We start from the raw sequence: 12,157 nt of genomic DNA on the forward strand, positions 1-12,157 counted from the left end.
AACAAACGTTGGAATATCGGTAGACGATTTCTATAACGTCACCTGTGTAAAAGTAATTCCTCCCGGCGAAAGCAAAGTAATGGCGACGTTCGAGGTCGCTCGCGGGAAAAACGACGTAATTGAAAATGTTAAAATCATAGTAAACGGGCCCCAAGACGAGGAGCTGACGTTCTCCATAAAAGTTTGGGTCGCTAGAAAGAATAGCAATCATTGCAAGAGCGGTTGTTGAACAGTCTTGATAAATTTTATAATGAAAACCAGCACACGATACGACAATTTACATAATAAAAAAATTGTATCGACTTACAATATTAAAAAAAACCCTTATGTACTAAATGTTCTTGCGCGATAGTCTTTACAGTGTTTTGAGATTAAAACCGGGGCTTGGGGAAAATTTGAGCAAAAACCTTTTATTTGCAATGCTATTAATTAGTCTGAATACTGTGAAATATTGCTATTCGATGGAACATTATCTCCTTATATTTTAATGAAATACTCGTTTCACAATACTGTTTCCATATTTACATTCTATTTTCTATTTTTCCCGCAGCCCTGGTTAAAACCAACGCTCGATTTCTTCTTAAATAATGCTAGTCTTATTCACAATTTTCGCTTCAAGAGCTCTTGGGTACCGCGGTTGGAAGAGGCGGGGGTGGCACATCAGGCACTTTATCCTTCTCTAGCTCGGTGGTGTCCTTTTTTTCTTCGTGGTAACCCGGAAGCAGATGCCCAGAGGCTCCATCCTTTGGCGTGGACGCAGGAATGGGCTCGAGAATTCCATAGGGGTGATAATCAGCGTAATAGGTTCCCGGGATTAGAGGGTTTACTCCATTGTAGTAAAAATAAGGATCGTAATAGAGCGATTGATAATTTGGATAGAAGCTCAGAGGCTCCTCTTCTTGCTTGTTTTTTAATCCTGAGCCCGCGTTGTCTTCTTTTTTATCTGCTGATTTCGAGGAGTCTGGTTCGCCGCTCGCCTCGCTGCTTTTCAAAGCACTCTGAGACGCTACTTGCGTGTAATAAAATGGCGGGACGTAACCGATCGCCGTTCGATGAAGCACTGGCTGTATCACTGGGACTGCCCTGGACGGAGACAGGTTCTGGTTGCTCGTGACCACCGCGTTGTACACCTTGGGGACCCTGAGGAGTCCAGGGTGTCCCATCGCCAGCCCAAGCAGCCCCATAAAGACGTACAGCTTCATCTAAAAGAAGCTTCGTGGTTACTTGGAGTCGGAAAAGATTCAATTTTTTAATTTAATTTCAATTAATTGATTTAACTGTAATTGGGAGAGGGTCAAGGTCGTTTATTCCAGCGTTGCAAACCTGAAACATGCAACACAGTTAGGCAAAGCTATGCAGAAACAATCAAGCAACATGCCACGTGTCGATAAAAGTGTGTTTCTGAAAAGACGACCGCGTGGATGAGAATCGAGGGATAGCATACGAAAGAGGCGAGCCTGAAGCGTGCACAGAATGTGTTTCGCGTTTGCCCCGTGGGTGTACACACGCGATCGAGCTGTCGCGCCTAGCGAAATTTTTCCGGTGCGTCAAGTTCAACTGGTCGAGACCAACAGTTGGTTCCAACAAAGGCGATCTAACCGTAGAAACGTGGATCGATCATTGTTAAATTGTCTGAACGCACGCAACGACTACGCAGACCGGATATAAATATAGAACGATCGCAAGGTTGATTTTCGAAAGTGCTCCTATTCACGATCATCCTACAGATTCTAATTTTCAACTGTTAAATTGTCTGTGATGGTGGTTCCTCCCCTATTTTCGGGTTTGCAACTCCGATGATTTAAAAATATAACGCTTACCTTGTATTTGATTAGCCTCCCTCTCGATGGATCTTTGCGCAGAATCGTCGAGAAGCTGACACCAAGTAGCAAGAGAACTGCATGGGACCGTAGTATATATGGCCCATAGGGTCTCGGGGTTCAAGTCCCAACTCCCCCCACCACGATCGCCACTTGGCGAAAGTACTCTCCGTACTATAATGTTCGACTTCAGGTCCGCCCATATCACACCGGTGAACTGCAGAAGGACAGACGTTTACCGTGCACAGGATCGCGATAAACAAACAGAAGAATCCATGCACACGATAAATGAAATTAGTTCAACGCCTGCACAACATTCGTTTGCTTTCTACTTATCCAAATATCTCGTTACAAGACGTTACATGCTCAAGTGCAAAATAAATTTATACAATACTTACAGTATACAATTTCTTGTAGTTTATAGTTCATACAATGTTCGTTATTTTCATCTATTTTCAAATTTTTTAAGTATCTCGTTATAAGATCGCTACGACTCAAGTGCCTCTAAGTCTTTTCCAACGTCTCCAAAAGTAAAATACAATGTTTACAATGTCCACGATAGTGTAAAATTTATTTGTAAAATTGAACAACTCGAATAGAAAAAAGCTAAATGCTTCAGTCATAAATTGCGTGCATGGATCGAGACGAAAAAACTGTTTCCACGTTTCGACTGGAAATTGATAGTTGAAACGGACATCTGTCAGGCAGTGGCACGCCAGCTGCATCGCCGAGAGTTGACACGCGTTAATCTTCTCATCAGATAGGTTTGAGTGTCGTTCGTCGACCTTGCAATTAAACAATTATTCATAGAACGGTCCAGTTAGGTTCCACGAAAGACCAGAGTCAGCAAGATCAATGGTGAACGTTCAATGACGCACGGCAATTTATATAACGGTGTTAAGAAAGAGAAATGAACGGACGAAGAATAATGCGATCCGTGCTATTTTATTTTGACAAGATGTTTATGTACAAATCGCCAGTGCGCACGACACGAACGAGAACGCGACGAGGAATTGACGCCAACGATTTCTGAGGACGACGCTCGTGGAGAACGAGCGATTCGCTCGTCGAGATTTCGGTCAACGGTTCGCGGGCATCTTTTGCGAAACATCGTTCCCGTTATATTCAGTTTATTCGGCTTTTCGCGACCGCTGCGACAGACGTGCGACAGGAGTGGCGAAGTCTTGGCAACGACAGCGAAGAAATCGCGTACGATACCGCGAACGACCGGTCAAAGGGTCGAATCGCGACCGGAAACCACGATTTCTGCGCAGGAAAATACCGAGAGCGACCGATTTTTACTAAATTATATTCGTGACAATTCCACATCGCGTCCTATAATCGAAGAATACATTGTATTCTATTGAAATTGATATTACTAATTACTTGATTTAAATACTAGTTACTCGGGACAAACTTATTTTCTAAAGCAAAGATTGGTACTTGAGGGTATCCCGCTCGAAAGGAGCCATCTTTCAGTCTTCTTTAATCAGAGTATTGTAAACGAATGTATTTTAATATTGAAACTCATTGAAATATCACGATCCATTATTGAGCGTCTTAGATGTAATATTATTGAGCAATTTAAAATTCTCAAGTTCTACAATATACTTATGCAATTGAATTATATACGAAGCTTTTTAACACTACAAAAATTCGCGTTAAAGTGCTCGTTTTCGAGTTATTAACGAAAAAATGTGTCAAAATTCGAGATAGACTAAAAGCGACTAGCCTATCAGGTAGAGAACGTTAAACTGCACAAGTATTATATAAGCGAAAATAAGCGTCAATGTGCTCGTTTTCGAGTTATCAACGAAAAGCGGTTGCGAACGATCGCTCCGGCGGCAAAAATCGTCGTAGGACAAAATTTCGGCACGCTATCCTGTAGGAGAAAGGCAGGGGAACTCGATGCCGTCGTTAGAAGCATAGATAGAGAAAATTAAAGAGACAAATAGATGGTTTGCTTTGAGTGGGATACCCTATATGCATGGACTTAACAAGTATTTTTGATTGTGCTTCCTTCAAACGAAATACGACGAGTACTCTAAACGCTAGATCTAACCATTTAACCGCAATATTATACAGATTACTATTGCCAAATATTTACAATTTCGTTCTTGTTATTCGCAATTCGCGTAAGAGGAACATCAACATTTGCTGCTGCTTTCGTTTGCCAATATACATAGCCGTGCAATATTTAAAAAAGAGTTTTAAACGTAAAATGTATGTATGATAGAAGATATAAGATATCACAGGGCATTCCAACAGCGCAAATACTGAAAATACTTATAATAATACTTTCTGAAGTTACATTAAATGCTTCAGAACTGTAGTTCCCACATTCAACAATAACAATATAAGTTTGCGACGTACAATTACTGAAATAATAATACCTATGCCTATACTTTTCTTACCTATACCCTTGCAAAGTGTAAATCGATGCTTTAAAACCGTACATTTCAACATCGTCGCATAACAATCAAGAATATAATTGAAATTACTCGATCTACGAGAAGCCTAGCGTTTCACAATCTGACATAATTTAATTATGTGGCAAACGAGTGTCATATAGACTCGATAGGGATATAACACATTCTTCTAAACAGTAATATCGGAAAATTCGGCAGGAAAATGATGAAAAGCAGCACGAGGGGCGACAAGAGCAGCAGGATGTTGGCGTAGATCACCAGCCACCATACCGAAGATATTCCTAGAATAGGATCCAGCATCGTGAATCAGGCACGCAGGAGGCTTATAGTTTCGTAAAAAAGATCCATAATCGCGATCATGTTCCCTCGTTGCAGAAAACCTGAAAAACGGGGAATTATTAACGTTGGGTTTGAAACTAAATGGACTTAAAAATTCAGAGATTTTTAAGATGGCGCCTCCCGTAGCAACGTTTCACGCGTGCTGTCGGTTTTCAAGGATACCTATCCGTTGCAACATAGCGCCAACATCGAAAGGCAAACCAGTCGTCCATACAATATACGGAATAACGATCGTTGTATTGCGCAGCGTAGATAAATCTGATGTTCAACACCCGGACACGCTTTTATTAAGAACGAAAGCAAACAAAGGCACGCGTGTTCAAATCTTGACACAGGAATGAAAGAAACAGATCCTATAAAAAATAGTATATGTCTTTTGATAAAAGCTATTGTGGTGGGGGGGAATAAGAATTTAATTCTAGTAATTTTATTAATTTTTCCTGTGGTCGAATGTTCACAATGGACTGTTTCCTTTGAGAGCCTCGACGTTGGCGTACACTCACGCCAAGAACACATGTGCTTATGTTAGGTGTGCGAGAAACAGAGAAATGAAATAATAGGAGACGCACGCGCACATGTCGCGGGTCTGCACGCGATTGAGCTACTTACGCTAGTTGCACAACGACGGAGCCTCCGGTTTGTTTCTAGCTATTGTGCAATTCACCATTGTCTATAGCAACACTAACAATTTAACGCGTTTTCGACGAGATCTTGAGCCTCGAGCGTATCTTCGAAATAATGGATGTCTCTGTCCGAGTCACTGGCGGTCCTAGAAACTTCGAAAACGCATTTGTTATGATTAATAGCGAATTGAAGGATGGAATGCTTTCCTTTTACTTAGTTGCAAAACACTGCGGGCACCGTGTGCTCGAGGTTTAAAAATTCAGCGTTCAAGGAAAGCATTGCGCGCGTTTATGGTCGTCCTTGTACGGGATAAAATACGTTCGTCTCGTGACAGAGGCAGACCGGTCGAGCAGGCTGGCCCAAACGAAAAAACGTGGTGAAAAAAAACTGGCGACCGGCGAACACGCGACAGAGTTGAAACGCTTTTGGACAAAAGTCGTGGATATTTTAATGTGGTTCGCGCGTGGCCACTGTGTCACGAAGCACGCACTCGCGCGGCGGCCGCGATCGCACCGCAGAAAGTGAAATTTTCACGGTTGCGTAACTACAACATAATACTATATTATTCAACGTTGATCGTGGTTACGCAGTTACGAACGTTAACACGTCCACGTGGGTCGCCGGTGACCCACGATATTGAAATAAAATTGCTTAACAAAGGACCAAACTACAAATGTATTTTCTGTCATCGAATCTTTTAATTTTGTTTTGAGTTTTCCTAAAAACAAATGATTATTCAGCTTGGTGTTGAAATAAAATTGTTGACCAGAGAATTAAACTACAAATTGCTTTTCTGTGATAAAATTTAAAAATTTTGATTTTAATTCTGATAAAGCGTTCACTCTTGCAAAATTTCCTCGAACACTGAACACCGTGGAAGTAACTTTCAAATGTCCTTGCGCCACAAAAGATGATAAATTGTACTTTTTAATGGAGAGAAAAAGCATTCTACGTGACTTTTCAAACATCCGCAAACCATCGGATTTTCCAAGTAAATAGCACAGAATTTAACTGTGTTGATAAACATCCATTTTGGAAACAAAGCATTCCAACTTCGTTTCGATAGTCCCTACCTTTGCACATATCTCAGAAAACTTTCGACGCGGCAATATCCTGTGTCACGGCGTTAGGAGACCCCACACACTTCGATTGTACGAATCTTTTTTAGTTTATTTGTTTAAACGTTCGATAAACCGGCGTCGATAACGCGTTTCTCGCGAGTCGTTCCGTGGACTGAGCGCTTGGGCTCCCATGCTTCGATGTCCCAGATGTACTTTCCCTTTCTTTCGGCACTTTGGAACACCAGTCACAACAGTTGAGTCACCCGATAAACGACGCTCGTGGAATCCTCTCCTGTTTCACGAACGCGAAAACGTCTGTGTGCGAATCCCGATGACATTGACGGGTTTCTGACTTGGACCTCCTACAGTCCGTGAACATTCTGTTCGTTTTTCGTTTAAACGAGAATATTGCGTCGGGTCAGTAAATAAAGAATGCCAATAGTGAAACCGTAGCAAAAAATAGGAATATATATGCGAAACCGGCTTTAGACTTGATCGATTTTAAGCGATAAATCGATTTATAAACGCGTCCCTTAAAATCTCGTGGCAGCCATTTTTTCACCAAAAAAACAAATCGTTGACTTTATTATTCCAATCGTATTAATGACTTAATAATTGAAAAGCAAAAGGCATAGTAAATTTTCAACGTTTATTCGATCTTTGAGAAACTTTCAATCAGGTCTGGATTATATCTGGGTTGACTTAATATTTAAATCCTCGATATCCTAAATATTAAGTTTTAAATCTTTGGGTAAAACTTAATATTTTAATCCTGGTGCCACACAGCGGGTACAGCACGAACTATTCTGTGCAAACATGGTTGATGTACATGAACTGAAGTACCGACTTGAAAACAGTGACTTTTATGAAAGAAATTATTTGAAATTAGCAGCCATTACTAATTACTAATTACAAGTACTGTATTTATACTAAACTGTACGAGGGAGATCGCAGCCATTAGCTCATATTATTTGCTATGTAATTAATAATTATATTATACAGTAACAAGCGATAAAATTAATTACATACTAGATAATAATGACCCAGGTCTCACCACGTGGAGGTTGCTGCGAATGGAGACCCACCCTAGCCTCGCCCCAACCACCCTTCCTTTGGCGAGAATCCTAACTATCTTTGTCTAGAGAAAAAGGAAAAGAGAAAAACTATAAAAATTCGATCGTTGTTAGAAACAAACGTCGAAGGGAGAGCTCTCAGAGAAACTCCCCAACTGAAGATAAATAAATAGACAAAAAGTCTAACAAAATGGACATGCGTGGCAATCCACCACATGTTTTCTAAAAACGAAATAGGAAAGTGCAACTGCACATAGAAACTCTGTCTGATAAAGAGACAAAAAATCTAACAAAATGTTGGCACACGTGTGACAATCCTCCATATGTTAAACAAAATAGTAAAGTGCAACTGCACTTATAGAATACGTGCCTATGAAGACACTGGAGAACCAAGAAGAGATGTGCAACTGCACGTATGAACCTTGCATATTAGGATACTAATATGCACCTTAATATTAATCGCAATAGAACCCCGCGTGTTACAATAAATTACAATAAACGTACGGTCGCGGATCTTACAATCTAAGTATTTGTAATCACGTAATTATAATCTACACTTATAGTCTAACACAATCTGCACATAATAATCTTCCTGATGATGTATTTGTCATTCCCACGATGCTCAAAATAATGAAATACCGGGAAATATTGTCTTCATGAAGTTCTTATTAATCTAATGATGTTTTCCTGAAAGATACACTGGCATACAATAAATATAATTCATACAAAACAAAGAAATAAGGAGATACTTCTTTCTTGAAGTCTTCATTGATCGATGACTTCCTGAAACATAAATTGAGACAATAAATAAAATTGTATGAAATGGATATTTTTCTAAAAACGATGAAGTTCGAATCCATGTATATACGACTTCCAATTTCATACTTCTATGCTTCTATATTCTGTAAAAAGAAATTGTTCAAACGATTAGCAGCTGAAATGAAAATTTATTAGTGCACACAGAAAAAAATAACATACATATTAGATATTAAGAAGTTACATTCGTTTCAGTGTTAAGATAAACGATGATTTGATTGAAAATTTTATTGATTCATTATCAGTTTTTCAAATGAAATTCATGATGGCAGAATTCAACAATTAAAAAATGTTGTTTTTATGAAATACGTACATAGACTACATATGATTTATAAAAATTTATGAAAATTATATGTAGTCTATATAAATATTTTGTAAAAAGAACATTTTTTTATTAAGAAGTAACAATTTTATTTGAAAAACAGTAGTTTCAAACAGTATTTCCATTGATAAATATATATATTAAATAATTAGAATAAAATATCCACTCGTAAATTCAAAAAACAACCCGTGAGTGGCTTTCTTTCGCAACACTAATTAATAAAATACAAAAGTATACGCGAGTGGTGCTTATTATTCGCAAAATAAACCACAAAGGGTTGTTTTATTAATTATATCGCGTGCACCTATATTCAATCATACGCAACACTAATTTTAATAATTTCGTTGAGCCTTTTCAGGCTTTGTTGAATCAGCTGCATCTTGATCCTGGTGCAGTAGTGGCCAGCATCAAAGTTTAGGCATTGAATCGCAACGCTAATTAATAAAAACGCGATAAATCATGATCGCAACTCTAATTTATAATAGAAAAATTCCAAACGCGATTTATAAGAATAAAAACAACCGCGAACGCTGATTATTCGCAACACTACCCTGAAAAGCAAACGCGAAAAATAGTAATTCGCAACGCTAAGTGCAAACCGATCATTCGCGACACTATTTTTAAATAACAATGAAAAACAATCGCGTATTCGCAAAACTACCCTGAAAAGGAAACGCGAAAAATAGAAATTCGCAACTCTACAGACAAACGCGATTATTGTAAATTTTTCGCAACTCTATTTTTAATAGAAATATTATATTTATGTTTCGCAACGCTAATAAAAATCGCGTTTTGCCCAAAATTGCTGGATCTGGCGCAGGTGTCTTCCGTGGTATATACATGTATGAAATAAACTAACTACATCGAACTACTACTAACTACAGTACAGTGGCACTTGTTGGGATGAAGCTAGATATTTAAAATAACGCAACACTAAGGGGCAAACAACGCGATAAATCAACAATCGCAACGCTAATTTATAATAGAAAAATTCCAAACGCGATTTATAAGAATAAAAGCAATCGCGAATGTTGATTATTCGCAACACTACCCTGAAAAGCAAACGCGAAAAATAGTAATTCGCAACTCTAGTAGCAATCGCGTTTATCAATAATTCGCAACGCTATTTTTAAAGCAAACTCCCGGGTCCTAGGTTTGCATAAAAACAATCGCGAATCGTGTTTATTCACAACACTAACATATCAACGCGATAAATATTCGCAACTCTACGTGCAAACGCGAACATTTTATTATTCGCAACTCTAACTTGAATGATGGGTTAATTGTACATGTAAATATACATGTACTGGCCACAAAATAATCTAACTACTTCTAGTACTACATTTGGGGAAGAATTTGGGCATTCAAAGTATCGCAACGCTAAAAAAATCGCACGATAAATAGAAATCGCAACGCTAATTTATAATAGAAAAATTGCAAACGCGGTTGATATCCATTCTATGTAGAAAAGAGTAAAAAAACAACGCGAATCGGGATTGTTCGCAACGCTACCCTGAAAAGCAAACGCGAAAAATAGTAATTCGCAACGCTAAGACCAAACCGATCAGTGGCAATCGCAACGCTATTTTTAAATAACAATAAAAGCAATCGCGTGTAGAATTCGCAACACTACCCTGAAAAGGAAACGCGAAAAATAGTAATTCGCAACTCTACAGACAAACGCGATTATTGTATGTACGCAACTCTATGTATATTGAATAAGAAAAACTATTAACACATTGACTGCCATGTTTAAAGAAATTATATCATGAAAAATATAAATTGAATATATTCAATGATGCATATGTTATTTTATTATTCTATTACAAATATCAGAGTTTGTTCAAAGTATTATAAAAAAATAAATGCAAGTTTGAGATGGCAGTAAATGTGTTAATATTCATATTGAAATCGCGAGTTGCTCCTTGGCTGGTGCAATCATGTACATGCATACGTGAGCCAGCCAAGAAAATAGAGGGGGTGGATGGCTGGCATGTATGGTGCAATCATGTACAAAGTACATGCATACATGAGCCAGCCAAAAAAACAAACTACAAAACTACTGACGAGTTAAGTGACATAATAGTAACAGGAATGACTTTCCATCCTCATCCGAGGATGAAGATGAATAGCCATTTGTTGCAGCCCACTCTTGAGACAGTTAGTCAGGGCCTCTTCGACTCATCGAGTCTTTTCTTTCTTCGGCGGTTCTGCCAAAGCCTGAAACTTAATACTAGGCTCGGGCACTCCGTGCAATACACAGACCTCCAACAATTCTAGGAATTGTTATCGGAATGCGACTGAAGTAACCCGAGCTGGGACGAGCGTTTCGAGGGTAGCTAACCACGACCGCGAACGCGAAGAGCGACATTGAAGTCGCAGCGATTTCGAGAATGGAAAGTAACACCAAAACAAACGGTAGCAACCGTTTGAATCGGCTAACTTTTCGACTCTAAAAATCGTAACTACAGACACAGGACTGCCACGCGAAAACGCGCCTACCCGAATTGCTAATGTGGACAGTCCTGCCCTGACCCTACCTACTTAGATTTAGCTCACACACTAGAGAAGTTACCTACCTACCTGACCCTATATTTAAAAAATTGCAAAACTCATTCTCTCAAACAAACACTCCACGGTTCTCATTCTAGATGTCCGGGCGCGACCTAAACTAGAGGGGACTCCCCGGGGTTCCCCCGACACCCGAACATTGCAACATTCACACTCTAAATGTACGTACCATTTCCTGAAATCGACTGACAAAGACTAGTGACCATTGCGTATTTTTATTAAATATAAAAACATTTATATGGAACGTTTTAATTTATTTATTTAATTCATTTAACGTTTAAAAGTATTAAGATTGTAAATCTATTAAGCATTCGATGATATTACTTTTGTGAATGCAATACTGACAATTATCATTGCAACTGATAAAAATCTATTAGCAAATTCTGTATATTATAATTACAATTATTTTTTAAACGACGCACTTCCCACATCCTAACCACACACACATATGTGGAAAGTACACCGTGCACGATACACTAGCCAATGTCAGTCGCTAATACATTATTAGAAATTGTTATAAACTAAGTCATCGTGCCCGTTGCCTTCGCTCATGCAAATAGCACCTGGGCGTGTGCATGAACTTGGGCAACGAACACGGAATGATTAATCTGAAAATCCTAACTAGAAAAAGTTAATTAAATATAGCTAAACGGTATTTTTATTTAATTTTTAGTTAAAAAGACTCGACTTGTTATAATGATATATATCAATAACAAAATACATTAATATTGAAAAATATTATTCAAGAAAACTATTAAACTATTAAAACTATTAATTGAAATTTAATCATGTGAAAGGAAAGACTGTATTTAAGGTTTTATGATAATTTACTTTTAAATTGAATTAATTTATTTGAAAATTGAAATAAATTTAAAAAATTCAACGATCCATGGTCGATTCTGTCGTCAAAGTAAACTTTTAAAAAGATGAAACTAGTATGCAATACATGTTGCTTTGAGTCAAAAATCGACCAGTCGCGAAATGCCTTTTTGTACATGAAATCAATATTTTTGAACGAGTAACGAAGATCTATAATATTTTCAACAATCATCAGTTTATATTTCAACATAAAATCAGAAAAGATCAATATTCAATATGATGA

At 38.2% G+C, this 12,157-nt stretch overlaps 1 protein-coding gene and 1 long non-coding RNA gene across 2 annotated transcripts; both read right to left on the reverse strand.

The window, feature by feature from the left end:
* Positions 1-360: 360 nt before the first annotated feature.
* LOC143348915 (uncharacterized) lies at positions 361-2,054 on the reverse strand. The gene is made up of 2 exons (XM_076779648.1): positions 1,821-2,054; positions 361-1,202 (listed from the first exon to the last, which is right to left on the reverse strand). Exon 2 carries the CDS (start codon positions 1,200-1,202, stop codon positions 615-617), a length of 588 nt encoding a protein of 195 aa, XP_076635763.1. The 5' UTR covers positions 1,821-2,054; the 3' UTR covers positions 361-614.
* A 484-nt stretch (positions 2,055-2,538) lies between these two features.
* Positions 2,539-6,715, reverse strand: LOC143348788 (uncharacterized). Its single transcript, XR_013080819.1, has 3 exons — positions 6,286-6,715; positions 5,198-5,364; positions 2,539-4,629 (listed from the first exon to the last, which is right to left on the reverse strand). It is a non-coding gene; the product is annotated as an uncharacterized LOC143348788 (long non-coding RNA).
* Positions 6,716-12,157: the final 5,442 nt, after the last annotated feature.

This window comes from Colletes latitarsis, chromosome 12 (genome assembly GCF_051014445.1).
Source record: "Colletes latitarsis isolate SP2378_abdomen chromosome 12, iyColLati1, whole genome shotgun sequence".
Classification (NCBI taxonomy): Eukaryota; Metazoa; Arthropoda; class Insecta; order Hymenoptera; family Colletidae; genus Colletes; species Colletes latitarsis.

Bases quoted from the DNA above. Each gene is read 5' to 3' on its own strand.
- LOC143348915 (XM_076779648.1), bottom strand. From the start codon at position 1,202: ATGAAGCTGTACGTCTTTATGGGGCTGCTTGGGCTGGCGATGGGACAC.